Genomic DNA, 14,780 nt, shown 5'->3' with positions numbered 1-14,780 from the left:
CGGTGCAGATTTATGACTTTAATATGTCAGAATTTGGACAGAGCACTGAGCCGCGGAGCCAACAAACACACACAAAGCCAAACACAGAAGTTTTATATGGTGTTTTTATTATTCAGTTGTTCTTGGCCACCAAAGAATCTCTTCTCATTTCAGCGTTCAGAGGTCCGCGCTAATTTAACATTTTCTAGTTAATTTTATGAAATTAACTAGCTCTTTGGTCACATGAGGGGGTCAGTTTGGATGCATGTAATCATAATGTGTCTGTTTGTGACAGCTGTGAGTAGGAGAGACTCGATTGGTCCCAAAGTTGGACCCGGCGATGGGCTCCTCTTAGAAAAGTCATATTTAAATAAAAGTGGAGCAGAAGCAGGAGACGCTTCTGAAAAGTCCAAACCACCTTCCAAACATAACCGACTGTGTTACTGCTGAAAACAGGGCCGTGTGGGGTGTTTTCTGACTCTTTGTGGTTGTTTTGCATCTTTTATCTGAGGTCACTTCGTACAGAGACACGGGGGTCCTGGTTATCGCTGCCCATCCACGCCTGTAGAGCAATTCACTGGGACTCTCACTTTGAAAGCATAAAGACTATTTTGTAACGTTTCCGCAGAAACTTTGCATTAGTTACATATTCAGACAGAAATATTATCATATCATCTTCTGATTAGTTTAAAGTCTTTAATAGTGGCAGAGATTTGGAGGCGTCTTAAGAGGTTTCTTATGAAACACTTATGTGAGAAATTGTTTTTATTGACAAGTACACAAGTTTTAGCTGCAAGTGTACTGAAAAGTACGCTATACCATGTATATCAATACACATGTAGTTAGCTTATTTGTACCAGTACAGTGCAGTACAGTGGAGTGGAGAGCGGTACTTTTGGAGATGGAACGGGTCCAGGTCTGGGGGACCGCAGAGCTGCCGGGTTCGGCTCTGTGATCGACAATCTGGGCTTCACGTCTGTGTTTAGTGGCTGCAGCTGCCTCCCAAAAATCACACAGCTACATTTTTGCTTCACTTTATGAGTTTCTATTGTTCTGGTCTGAACCACAGGAGGACAACAGATCCAGACCAGGACCAGGACCAAGAGAAAACTACAGGAGGGAAATAGATCATCTACATTTAGCACAGAGATACTGGAGGATTTGCTAGTGCTTCTCATTTGTGTGAGACTTGAGCTGAGAACATTAGAGACAGCGTCACTTTGAGCTTCTTTGATCCGTTGCTGCATGTCCTGCTGCAAAATGTGACCCCGCAGCAGCTAAAGACCCTGACATGCACACAGACTGCATGTGACAATGCATGAATGCATCCAACGCATGTTTCCATGCTACATCCCGCTGCTACAAACAAGCTTCAGCTTTCTTTGAAGGAATCCATGTCCATCTACTCTGAGCGTTTCCTTTTACAGTGCTGCTTTCTCTCTTCGGTCAGTCGACAGAACGGCAGCCATCGTTGGCTGAACGATCACGATGAGACCGTGCACGGCGTCATTACACCGAATGACATCAGCACGATTCTTTCACGCCGGTCGCCTCGTTTGAAAACCCAAAATGACATAAAAGCAGCAGCCTTAAATCTGCATTAAAGGAGTTTAAATGTCACTCAGACAGCGTCACAACACACAACCCAACCCACTGAGGTGATGCAGTCCAACCAACACACACACACGGGTGAGTTACCGTCACTTTGAATTAGGGCTGCCACAAACGGTTATTTTGATAGTCGACTAGTCACCGATTATTTTTGCGATTAGTCGACTAATCAGATCATCATCCATTGGACGTAAAACGTACAGCTTATTGCACCAGCAGCATCTGCTCTTATATAACTATCATTAGCTTATAGCTTTAAGTGTTTAAGGTATGTGCTAACTAAAAATAAAGACAAGATGATAGTTTATTAAATTTTAATGAAATTTGCAGATTGTTTCGGTGAAGTTTAATAAACTCCTTGCTATCTAAAATATAACAGGACACCGGAGTATATTCTCCAGCATCTCACACTTCTGATGATCAGCTGTCTGCTTGACGTTTATTCAGCTGTGTAAAAACTAACTTTAATCTCAGCCAAACCGATTTACTCAGGAACAAATAAAATACTAAAAAAAGCCAAACAATAACATTTTTAAGTTATCTAAGTGACTTATATATCATATTTAACCTGAGTAGCGAAAGACAGCGGTGGGTTTGAAAACGATTAGCCGGGAGTTCTCACGGCTCTAGTTAGCCTAGCCCCCGGCTAGCTATCGAGCTAGTGGCTAACAGACGTCTCCGAAAACGTCGGAGCGCTTTTGAAAATATGTGGTGTCTTGATAAACTGAGCAGATATTTGAGGTTTACACAGCTACATTCTCGCCTGAAAATATGTTAAATGTTTATTTTGTGACCCAGAAAGAATAATAAGAGTAATATTAAAACTAACTAGCTGCCGCCATTGTTGGAAACTGAGCTGGGCTGCGCTATGAATTCTGGGACACAGCTTCTTCTTCTTCTTCGGGGTTTAACGGCAGCTGACATCCTTGTACATGCAGTGCTGCCATCTTCTGTTTCAGTCCGTTATTACACTCTTAAATCCTACTACTTATTCCTGCGTCTTTTGGGATCTTACAAAGCTTCAAACGACGCGTCGACTATTAAATCAGTCGTCGACGATTCTGATAGTCGACGTAATCGTGACTAGTCGACTAATCGTGGCAGCCCTGCTTTGAATCACATGAATTAATCACTTCCCGTTGACTCACCTTTACTCCAAACTACAAAGAGTCCTAAAGTTGATTTCAGTGATGACACACACAACCCAAACACAATCACCAGAGCCCGACAACCATCCCTGCAACTCCCAGCATGCAGTGGGGCTGCACCAGTACTTACTCAAACTTCCTGAGCACTGGCTTGTCCTGTTTTACATTACAGTCAACTGGGCTGTAGAGACACAATACACATCTGAGCATGACACACACACTCACACACACAGAGAGACACACCACGTGCACCAGCAGGCTTTCATCATCCTGTTCAGGCAGCAGTTGCATGCTGGTAACCGGCTACTTTAACGTGAAACCTGCTGACAGGTGCTCAGCTGCATAAAAACCCTTAAAGGAGCCCCTTCAAAGTCAGACCTCTGTATATGTGGCCCAGCCTCTAACAATGAGACAATCCAGAGAATCACGTAAAAAAGCAGAAACCGAAACCAAACAAATAGAGCCTGAAAAGAAAAGCGTTCAGCACTGAGAGTTAAAGGTTCCCCTCCCTTACTGAAGCACCTGAATCCAGCCTGATAAAAGTGTTACTAGTCAAAGACTCATTTTATGCAGCTGAACACCAGACTGACGACTACAGACACACAGGACGATGAGGAGGAGCAGGAGGAGACGTGTACTTACCAGAAGAGCTCCTCATCCTCCCCAGAGCTGGGAGAGGAATAAAAGGAGACGGGAAAAAAAAAAAAAAAGGGAGCAGGAATTTTGGAGGAGAGACAAACAGACGACACATTACAATGTTATAACTGAAAGAGGAAGTGCGCCGAGAGTAAAGAGTAATAACGGCGAGAGCGATAAGGCTGCGGCCCTGCAGCTCTTCTTACTGCATCGTCACAGTTTTTATCAAACTGAAAATCAGAGCCAAAAATCATCTTTGACAAAAAAAAAAAAACTAAAAGAAAAAGTAACGAGACGTCAACAACTTAAACATGGAAGTTCAACTAAAATGATCCAAAAAGATAAAAATGTCAGATTTTAAAAGATTGCAATAAAGATAATAATAGATAAGATAAAGAAACGGTCCTAAAGAAGTATCGTTTTAGAAAGAAATAAAAACAACGTCAGGAAATTATCCAGGAAAACTGACACAATCCATCTCAAAATAATAATTACATCAGGAATTTAAACACAGAATATAATCAAGTTTTTATAAAAGAAAAATAATGAAGGTTACAGATTAAAATAAACAACAAAGTTCCAGAACAACGCTGGACCATTTAAAAGGCTCAAATTGATCCCTCCTGCAGTGATGACCCTGCACAGCGATGCCAGATACACGTGGTTTAACCGTCCGTTAAACAAACAAACAGAAAAAACTGAGTGCCCCCCCCAAAAGATCAACTGATTCACTTACTTCGCTTTAGTTTTGGGCTCCGTCTTGTTGTCGAGCTGCTGTGGATTCGACTGGGAATTCTCGCGCAGAGAGAGATCTGGCGAGGATGGACTGTAACACACACACAGAAGAGAGTGAGACTGCTTTAAAAACATTGCTCTCTGCCAGTTCATTCCACCACTGCTGTGTGTGTGTGTGTGTGTGTGTGTGTGTGTGTGTGTGTGTGTGTGTGTGTGTGTGTGTGTGTTGCTCCACGTCTGCAGCGACCATCAAGAAAATCAGTGCTACTGTCAGAGGATAGACTTTAAAGTTCTGATGCTGGTCTATAAAGCTCTGAATGGTTTAGGATCAAAATACATCAGTGACCTCCTGACCCAGTATGAACCTTCCAGATCCCTCAGGTCATCTGGATCCGGTCTTTTATCAGTTCCCAGAGTCAGAACCAGACATGGAGAAGCCGCATTCAGCTTTTATGCTCCTTATATCTGGAACAAACTCCCAGAAAGCCTCAGATCAGCTGAAACACTCAATTTAAATCCAGGTTGAAGACTCACCTGTTCTCAGCTGCATTTGAATAAAGCACCAAATCCACACTTTTAAGCTTAAATTTCAAAGCTTACATTTAACTACAGATTTTATCTACTGTTCTGATTTTATCTGTTTTGATTTTATATACTGTTTTGTTTGTTTGTTTTCTTGTTTTAATCAATTTTAAATCCTGCGTTTTATTTGTTTTTGTTTCTAATGTCTCTGTAAAGCACTTTGAATCACCTTGGTGTTGAATTGTGCTATATAAATAAACTTGCCTTGCCTTACTGTCAGCGTCTGGCTGGTCAGTGAGGAACATGTGACCAGATGTTAATGAGTTCCTGCTATAGCAGGTTTTTCACAGAGCTGTGGACAGCAGAGTGGATGTGACCGAGTCCACGGTGAGTAAGACTGAAAGCTAAAAGTTCAGCTACACCAGTTTGCACAATAGTTGCCTTAAGCTTGTGTTGTATGAGAAATATACATGATAGTGAGAAACGCGTGTTATTGGTCTGTGATTGTGCAAAAAAACGTAAAATAAATAATGACAGTGATTGTGAATACTAAAGGGACTGAAGGCAGCGGACAGAGTGCTGCAGGGAGCACGAGCATGACTGCAGAGCGTTTGTTAGTCGACAGCAGACAGGCAGGAGTCCTGGTTGCAGGTCTGAGGTCGGTCTCAGTGCTACAGACCTGCAGTCGGCTCGATGCTCCTCAGAGATGGAGCTGGTTTTGGAGAAGAACCTGGACTTCCTGCTTAGACCCAGAGACGACATGTGGTGGCTGAGGAAAGAGCGACTCCTAGTGGTCAAGATGCAGGACAGCACAGCGAGAGAGAGAGAGAGAGAGAGAGAGGGGAGGGAATCGGTGGTTAAATCAGAGACAGAACCGACACCAAGACACCCAGATGAGGAAAAAAAACCCAAACAGAAAAAGAGCCCGAGATAAGAGGAAGAAAAATAACATAACCAGAGGTGAGAGTAGGCGTCCACGGTGGTGTGATTTGTTGAAAATCACCACAACTGGAAAATCCTCCTGATTATTCTGCCATCATGACAATAATCACCTTTAAAAATATTTACACCCGTTTTTAAATCATCAAACACTTAAATAAAACAAGAAAACTTAGAATGTTTAGGCCGGGGGTGGGGCTCTCCAGGCCTCGAGGGCCGGTGTCCTGCAGGTTTTAGATCTCACCCTGGGTCAGCACACCTCCATCACATGATTAGGCCTCTGGAGAACTTCAAGACAAGTTGAGGAAGTCATTTAGACATTTAAATCAGCTGTGTTGGATCAAGGACACATCTAAAACCTGCAGGACACCGGCCCTCGAGGCCTGCGGTTTCTCCATGCGGTGGTACATGTTCAAATAAGGACCACATGAAGAACAGGATGCAACGTTTCCCAGCAAAACATTCCTCTGTAGTGACGGGATCGCCGCTCCTCACGTCAGCTGTTTTCAGCGTTTCTGTTGTTATGGCTGATTGGTGTTTAGATTATAATATAGATCATGAAGGTTTCACGAACTTTAACAAGTCTTGGTTGTGAACCCAGAATGACTGAAACCAGTTTCCCCTCCGGCTCTGCGATGACTAAAACACGACTACCTGCCGGCGTCCCTTTAAACGCCCGTTTCTGCAGAAACACGAGCAGAAAGGTTTCCCCGCTGAGGACAAACATTCCTGCTGATTGAACTCACAGAAAAGCTGCTTCCAAACAAAACACGCCCCCCGTCTCCCCCCCTCCTCGCTCCGTCTGTCGGTCTAAACTTGGTAAACTCTGAGCAGCGGGAGAAGACCACAGCACCCGAGGGAGACGCAGTCTGACCGCTGCCTCCGATTAACAGCAGACACGGCGTTTGACCTGTGGGAGAGTCACGATTGCAGGAAGGACTTCAGGTCGTTTCCTCCCACAAACCAGCAGATTGTTATGCGAGCTTCCTCGAGATTAAAGGTTACCTAGCTCTCATCGATTATTAATGATCAGAATCAGGACGTAAAGGTCACGAGCAGAGTGAACTCACGGGCTTGGCGGCGTTTTTGTTCCCTGCTCCGTGTCCACGGTGCCGTTGGGGGACACGTGGGGCAGCAGCGGAGATTCTCTCCGGGATCCGGACGGACTGGAGGAGGAGCTGCTGTGCTCGGAGGCCAGCGGGGACGAGGCCCTGCTGCCGAGACCTGCCGTGGGGCTCGGGGAGGAGATGACCGGGGAGACGATGGGAGACGCAGCGGGGAAGACTGTGGGAGACGCAGCGGGGGAGGCGGCCGGTGACACTGAGGAGTCGACAGAAGACGACAAGAAGAGGGTAGGAGTGGTTGGGGTGGTGGAGGGTGAGGGCGTGGGAAGACTCTGACTGGACAAGTGGCGGCGGCCCCTCGATCCGTCCTGCTCGCCGGTCGCCAACTTTCTTCTCTCTTTACGTAGGAGGGGGGAGGAGTCATCCACCTCACCGTCTTCGTACTTCAGAGTATTCTGCACACACACACACAAAGACAGACTGAGCATGCTCTAAGATCCCTCATATAAGGGGTAACAGAAGTCACATGATTACAGACGTGCGGCTCATAAATTCAATGCTTCTCATATTAGCGCCATAAATCCTGCGATTGCTGCTCGTTACACACTGAAGCGGCATCGCTGTGCACTGACACACATCCTAAATCTCGCCCTATCAGCACTCAATGTTGGGATGTTGTGCAAAATGCAAATAAAGCCGAGATGGAGCCACGATTTTTTATTGATAACAGTAAATGTTTGTAAAGGTTGAACTACAGCAGCTGTAGCGCTGAAGAAGACGTCTGTTTGGAGGCAGCATGTGTTCCTCAAACATGTAAATGTATTTAAATCCCTGTTTTTCGTCGTCACCTCGTATATGGCGAACTGCATCCGCAGGTCTGACTCCGTCCCCTTGTTGTTCATGTGTTTGCGGATGACGGCCTCCATCCCCAGCAGCTCCAGCTTGTCCGTCACATCGTAGAACGAGTCCTGGTCCGGGAGCGCCGCCAGAGTCTGAGAAGCACACGGAGGAGTGAGTTTGTACTTCCGAACTTCTGACCTTCTCACATTTGGAAATGTTGCTTACCTTGTTGATGAGTGTCATGGCAAACACGAGCAGCTCCGTGTCGGCGCCGTTCCTCTCCTCCAGGACCTCCATCATATAACTCCATGGCTTCACACCTGTCAGACACACAAACACCTGATCATCATTGGCTGAGCACCTGGTGAAGCTACACGTGTCACATTCAGGGCATCCGTCAGAGGAAGAGGTGATAGGTCACATGGAGCAGCTAATGAGAGTAAACGTTACAGACACGTTACATGTGATCTTACATAAAAACATCTGCGTTTTTGTGCGCACCTCTCTGTGCAGCCACGGTGTTGACGGCTCTGATGAGCAGAGGACTGTTGGACTCCGAGTACTCCACGAAGACGATGAGCAGCTTCAGAGCAGTTTTCACCACCAGGCGAGACTAAAACAGAAAAACGTGTTGAGCGTTTGACCAGCAGGTGGCGTTGTGCCGCTGCTCTGAGGTCCCAGGACTCACCGAACTTGCCGTCAGCGTGTACAGCCACTGCACCGTCTCGTTGTGGTCGATCACTCCGTTCATGCCGTCCACAAACAGCATGATCTGACTGAGAGCTGAGGACACACAGACAGACGGATGAGCGCTGGCGTTTCCACAGAAGGCTCCAGCAGCTGCACACGAGCCTATAATCTGCAGCACTGACTCAGCTTTCTGTGGGTTTGCTGGACTTGTGAAGCCGAAGCTCCGTTTCCATTCTGACCGAACGGGCCGTCGGCACGTTCCCAGCGAAAGCGCCAAGTTTCACTGCTGCCACTGTTTGTGTTCCTGTCATTTAGGTGAAATTGTGCCTGCCGGGCAGAAAGTGCTGCAGCTGACACAATAATTTACACATTTGTTGCTTCTTGATCCAAAATGCTGGAATTCAAAGTAACCTCAGTAAGCTTTACAGCAAATCTCACCATTAAAAAACACAACACACATCTACACTTTGCATCAACTGAACCAATATTCGATTTCGTCTACTATAACCTTCTGATATTAAATTAAACTAAATCCATTTTCCTGTTAAACTGAAGCTGGTGTTAATGTTCCCGTGTCACTGTAGATCTAAACGCCCGAGCAGGTGGATCACCTGCAGGATTATGAGCTGCGTTTAGTGCTCAGACCAAAAACTAAACAGTCCTACAGTTAAACACACAAACCTTCACATCAGGCATGTTCACTGCTTCAGACAGGCTTCTCACAGATCTGTGTTCAGCCGTGTGGCAGCTCAGGCACGATGAATCATAACAAATTAAACAAGTTAGAGGAGCCTTTTTGAGATTTACAAATGCTTTTTCGCCATGTGAATGACCTCTGAGCATCTCTGCGCACACGCAAACATTCAAAGGTTTCACAGCCTCCCTTTAATCCTCAGTGAGAGTCGGTGGAGTCTCACCTCTCAGGATGTAGTTCTGGTAGTTGTGGTCGGCCTCCGCCCCGACTTTAATGAAGCACGTCAGCCCGTCAGAGGCCACGAACTCTGGAACCAGGTCTTTATCATCCTACAGACAGAAGAGACTCGTTTAGGAGGCTGTTCCAGCCGCTGTTACAGAGACAGAGCTCCTGCTGCAGAGGCAGTCACGCTGCAGCTTGTTTTAATACTGAAGTCAGTTGTTCCCTGAGGTTAGCCTGCAAGGCAGCGGCTCCTCACAGGTAACAACAGCTCGCACTGACAGAAGCATGAAGCAACACATTAATATGTCAGCAGTTAATCTCAAGAACTTCAGGCCCTTCACAGTTTATGTGCTGACCTTCAGAGTCGGTCGTTTCTCAGAAATGGCTCGTGTGACTTTTGTGCTGTTTGTGTTTATATTATCTTTGCCGACAGATTAATATAGAAACAGGATGTCCCTGCAGCTGCTTCTCAGGGTGAAGCCAGTTTCTCATATAATCAATCAAACTCATATAATAATCAAATATTTCCTCATATTTCGCCTTTGAAATGCCAGGGCTGCAGCGTGGGGAAGGCAAGTGTGGGAACGTGGTGTTGAAGTGTATTGTTATGCCTCGAAGTGGCCTCGAGCAGTAAGAAGCCGCTCGCTGATGAACTTTGATCAGGAACACCAAACTCAGCTCCTGCACTCACTTGTTTTTCTAACATGTGCGTTCTTGTCAGTCTGACTTTGTGCCTGCTGCAGTTACAACATTCATGCCAACGGCCACTGAAGAAATATGAAGACTGTCTCATAATTACCAGATAATATTACAGGAACCAGCAGCAGTGTGACCTGTGTGACCCATTTCCTTTAATCATGCAGGATAAACAGATCCGAGAGGGTTATTCGAATTTTTGTTTGAAGCTTTAAACAGCTGGTTTGCATTTAAGACGTTTTTACATCATCATTAGCCAAAGACACTGTGTCAGGTGGCTGCCATTAATTATTTCCACTTTTAGAGGAGATTCTTTTTTCTAATGTTAATTAGAATAAAACTGAAAAAAAAATCCACGTAGAATCCAGAGAAACTAAAACTACAGCCACAGGGCAAACAACAGGTGCAGGCATCTCCCAGGCTGCAATCAAGACCTCAGCTGAAAAGAAGTACAGTATTTTTTTGGACTATAAGGCACATTAAGCGAAACAAAACAGTCAGATAAGTCAACTTTACTCAACTTGTTCTTTTTGCTTTTACTTCCATATCATTGATTCATTAATGCTGAATTCTCTGGCAGCTGCTCTATTCCCATGTTGTTGCAGTATATTAATGACTAACCTCGTATTGTGGATGGATTATCTCAGTTGTTCTGACTGAAGTTTGGTCGTTTACAGCATCCTGCCATGTGATTGCATTTGTCTCTAACCATCGGAACCCTCGAGTTAACTTTTACAGAGTGGAATAAAGTTAGTGTTCATCCTCCAGCTTCACTGTGTTTATGTTATGCTAACATAGCTGTGTCGCTAGCAATCACGTAGCACAACATTATATACCAGCTAGCCAAACTTCAGTAACCCTACAAACATCACTGCTGTTTAGTTTTCTGTCTTCATTTATGTTGGAAGTGATAGCAGAGCTGTACGTTTGAATTTTTTCACAAATCTCTCAGTCAGAACATGCTATATCAAGTTTAGGTGGAAGCTAGCGAGCTAACTTCCTGCTAACTTCTAACTCCATTAAATTTAATAAATTCTGTTTTCGTGGATGCCTGGATGTTAAACTTAATTGTTACACCTGGTAAAGCAGCAACGCTGATCATTTTATTAAAGACAAAAGAAATTGCACAGGTTTTACCTTTCAGTGATGCTGCAGTGTTTTGGACCTGAAAGGACGGAGTTTAGGACCCAGATTACTCTGGGAGACTCCTGACTACGGTAGCCGTAGTGCTCTGACAATCTATCAAGCAGTGAAGCTTTGTAGCTTACCAAAGTCTTACCAAAACATTTTTGACAGATTTTTGAGCGCACAACCAGAATTCATACATAAAGTGCATCGGATTATAAAGCGCACTGTCGATTTTTGAAAAAATTAAAGGATTTTAAGTGCGCCTTATAGTGCAGAAAACACAGTAAAACCATTTCACCTGAGTATAAGCGGAGCTGTGCTTAAACGAGAAGTAAAGTTCCGACAGGTGAGCGTGTTACCTGGAAGAGCTGTTTGAGAGAGAAGAGGGACCGCCGGAGTTCTGGACCCTGGGAGTTGTAAAGTTTCTCTGAAACACAAGGACAGATGCAGGAAGTCACTTCATAACCAGTGGTGACATAAAAACATCAATACTGTGGAAATACCACAAGCCTGACTTCAAGTTTTAAGCACAGCACTTAGTACTTAACCTAACTTAACCTACGAAGCTTCCCTTCAACAGAGGATGGAGATGGAGGGTGGGGGGGCGCGGCTAAAAACAACCATTTCCTGTTTTTCTCAGTATCAATGGTATGTTTGAAATGTAGCCGTTCAGAAGAAAAGGCTCATTTCTGATGACACAACAGTTTAAGTGAATCTAAACCAAAATATCATCAATTGCACAAAATTCTCAAACACTCCTTTTACTTTCATTTAAACACAATGAATCTCTGCAGAGAGCAGAGCAGGAATGACGGATTTCCACTTAGATGAACATTGAGCGTCTTTACTGCTCTTAAACACAGACTACACCTGTGCAGGTGATGTGCACATACAGATCTCTTTAATCCAGGAGGAGTGGTGCAGGTTTCTGAAATTTGAGTCAGGTCAGATCAGGACTCTCAGGTCCGCGACAACACAAACACGAGCAATCAGAAAACAAACAAACCTGCAGTTCATCAAACAAACAGCAGGTGGTGCAAAGAAGCTACAGCACAGGAGACCACACTCATTAAAAAGCTCAATTAAAATGTGCGTTTTCTGACTCCATTCCCACTGCTCAGTTCACCAACCACAAGCATCTTACAACCAGAATGAATGAGTGAGCCCCTGCAGTTTCAGTTGCATGCTCTGCCTTTAAGCCCACTTTGGAATTTTTGGAATTTCTGTGTAAAACTTGACATTCTGCCCGTGTTAGCCAGTAACTGCTGTTTCAGTTGTAAACAGCACTCAGTCTATAGGAGTGAGCTTGCACTAGTCTCTGCTCAGCTTCATGGTCGGTCAGCGACGCCGTCGTCCACCTGTATGCAAAGCTCCACCAAGGCTCAAATTTTCCTCCACGACAGATGCAAATGGCGTCAAAAAGCATCAAACTGATGTCTCACAATTTTTCGTTACCTTCTGTGAATTTATGAAACTGTAACACAAAATTAAAGATCAAAGTCAATATCTGGCTCTGAATCAGCTACAATGTAACCAAGACAGACTTCTCAGAAAATTTCATGCAAATCGCTTCATAATCCTAATTACAAACAAGCTGAACCAATCCCGTGTCCTCTTTGGTGACACCAATGACCCCATAAATCTGTGTTCTGACCTTGTTTTGGGGAGCCGGGAGAGGACTTCCTTTCTACTTTTTTACTTTTTTTAATCTCCCATTAGATGGAGCCTTATCAGCTTTTTTCTTACAGCAGTACCATAATTAATATGTTCAGGTCTTACTGGTTTCCAGAGTCTGACTGGACCACTGCAGGTTGTGGAAACACTGCCCCCTGTCCTGCAGGCGGCCTCGTAACCACGTGTGAGCCTTCAGGCTCAGGCCTCTCGAGACTGGCACCAAAAATGAGTCAATCCCCACAGACTCCAAAAAAATCCAACTTCAGCATTAAAAAGCATATTTATAGCCTGGTACAAAATAAATGCATAGTTTCCACTTTAATCACAACAGGACATTTTTAAAACACCCGTTTTGGTTAAATCTTAAATTTAAGGGCTTGGCTGCTTTGATGGTGCCGCTGTAACTGCTACACCTCTGCACCGGACCTCCACACCATGTTTTAGGAACAATTATCTGACAATAACTCTGCTTTCTGTTACAGCTCGTCTAAGACGTTTGTGCTTCGGTCTCGCATGCACCTGAGAGCTGCGTGCATCTTTTATATACCAGTCAGACATCTTTGGTTGCAATGCGATTTGTGTGTCCACTCAGAGTACTGACCTTAAAGGTCAACACTGTCTGGGACAGTAGAAACGTATCAGCATCGTGCTCAGAGACGTCTCCTCTATTCCTCAAGAGCTCTGGGAAATAATCTCAATCTGATGCTGAAGCTAAATAAACTGGAGACGGTTTGAGTGAAAGTAGAGAAACAGAGAACTGATTATAAGAGTTCATGAGAAACTGACTCTGGAACACAAATCAAAGCAAGGAAAAAAAAAAGGATATGAAACAGAAATAAATACAAACACGCAGCCTATCGCAGAGGGAGGAAGTCACGGAGGTGTACGTCGCTACAGCCACATAAAAATAAAGCACTCCTGAATGGCCCGCGGTCACCAGCAGCCGCTCGTACACAAATACTGACTGATCGATTTTATACAAGTGTGATTGGCTAAGCTGGCAGCCATGACATCCAACCAAAACAAGGAAGTTCAGTGTTTACACGTCAGACAGTTAAGAGCCTCTTTAATGACGAGGGATGTTTGCATGTTATCAAAACACAATCGTGCACAGATTGTGTACGATTGTGTTGACGTCCGTCCATCAGACGGACGTCAGGTGGACGAGCGTGGAGGGACACGTTTCCTCCATCGCCCTCGGCGCTGCAGTGACGCCAGCCCTGCAGAAATAACAGGGGCTTAATAGAAACTTGTGACGAACAGCTTTGCAGCCTGACGTTAAACGGCTGGAGAAATATTTCACCGGACGGCGTGACATTTCTAAATCTGACGGAGCCATCCAGAAAAGCTGCTCGTCAGCACAATCAGGAGAGAGCGTCGCAGGAGCGATTCCCGACACCTGCGGGGAAAGTGAGGACACGCGCCTGCAACCGCCACTTTCATCGGTTTGCATCTGCACTGAGTTTGTACGATGTAATAGCCAGCCTGCAGTTGGCATGGCAACAATCACAACAACAACAAGATAGAGGATGTTGTGTGTTTGTTGTGAGTCCTGGTTTTAAGATGGTGACAGAGTTGACAGTGGGGTTTCCACCAGAAATATTATGAAGCTTTGAAAGCTTCTACCAGCTACCAGCACGACTTCGACTAAACTGCTTAATTTAAAGGTGAAAATCTGTTTTCAGTCACATCTTAATTGATTTAAAAAATAAAAAATCCACTATGCAGGTGTCCAAAAGGCAAAAATGGCCACAAAATCTTGGACATGACTGTAATTCGGGCGTATTTTCTGTTGCGCATGCGTACAGACATAGAAGATAATAGAGGTGGGAATCACCATACATCCCACGATACGATATTATCACAATACTTAACGCGCGATACAATATTATTGCGATTTTTAAAATATTTTGCAATATTCAGATTCTGTACATAAAGGTAAACTTTATCAATATTCATTTTCTCTAATATCAAAGTCTCACACTCAGTCTTTCTCTCATTTCAGTTTGATTGTTGACAAACTGAACGGTTTGTATTACAGTCTAGTCCAACTTAACTGAATCAACCATCTGGTACAATTATAGCTATTCTGAACTATGCAGTTTATGAAAACTATGCAGCCCCTTCAGCAACTGAAGAATTTGAAAGTAAATTAAAACAAAATATAATTTTACATTAAATAAAAAAGTTTTAAACTTAATT

The 14,780-nt window shown here is 44.3% G+C and overlaps 1 protein-coding gene across 4 annotated transcripts in view; it reads right to left on the bottom strand.

Annotated features, from left to right (window-relative positions):
- Window positions 1-14,780, bottom strand: part of fhod1 (formin homology 2 domain containing 1) — a 55,951-nt gene that overhangs the window by 14,073 nt on the left and 27,098 nt on the right. For 2 of the 4 annotated variants that reach the window (XM_087840614.1, XM_087840631.1), the window contains exons 4-14: window positions 11,264-11,331; window positions 9,082-9,187; window positions 8,163-8,257; window positions 7,976-8,087; window positions 7,700-7,794; window positions 7,483-7,626; window positions 6,641-7,089; window positions 5,311-5,418; window positions 4,111-4,200; window positions 3,381-3,407; window positions 2,869-2,919 (exon numbers count right to left, since the gene is read on the bottom strand). In XM_087840614.1, coding sequence (XP_087696740.1) covers window positions 2,869-2,919; window positions 3,381-3,407; window positions 4,111-4,200; window positions 5,311-5,418; window positions 6,641-7,089; window positions 7,483-7,626; window positions 7,700-7,794; window positions 7,976-8,087; window positions 8,163-8,257; window positions 9,082-9,187; window positions 11,264-11,331 — 1,345 coding nt within the window. The remainder of the gene's footprint in view (window positions 1-2,868; window positions 2,920-3,380; window positions 3,408-4,110; window positions 4,201-5,310; window positions 5,419-6,640; window positions 7,090-7,482; window positions 7,627-7,699; window positions 7,795-7,975; window positions 8,088-8,162; window positions 8,258-9,081; window positions 9,188-11,263; window positions 11,332-14,780) is intronic. The other 2 variants (XM_087840688.1, XM_087840655.1) reach the window with 2 other exon arrangements.

This window comes from Neolamprologus brichardi, chromosome 1 (assembly GCF_056152115.1).
Source record: "Neolamprologus brichardi isolate AB-2024 chromosome 1, ASM5615211v1, whole genome shotgun sequence".
Taxonomy (NCBI): Eukaryota; Metazoa; Chordata; class Actinopteri; order Cichliformes; family Cichlidae; genus Neolamprologus; species Neolamprologus brichardi.
The sequence above is the reverse complement of the archived record's forward strand: the minus strand, read 5'-3'. Positions and strand labels throughout refer to the sequence as shown.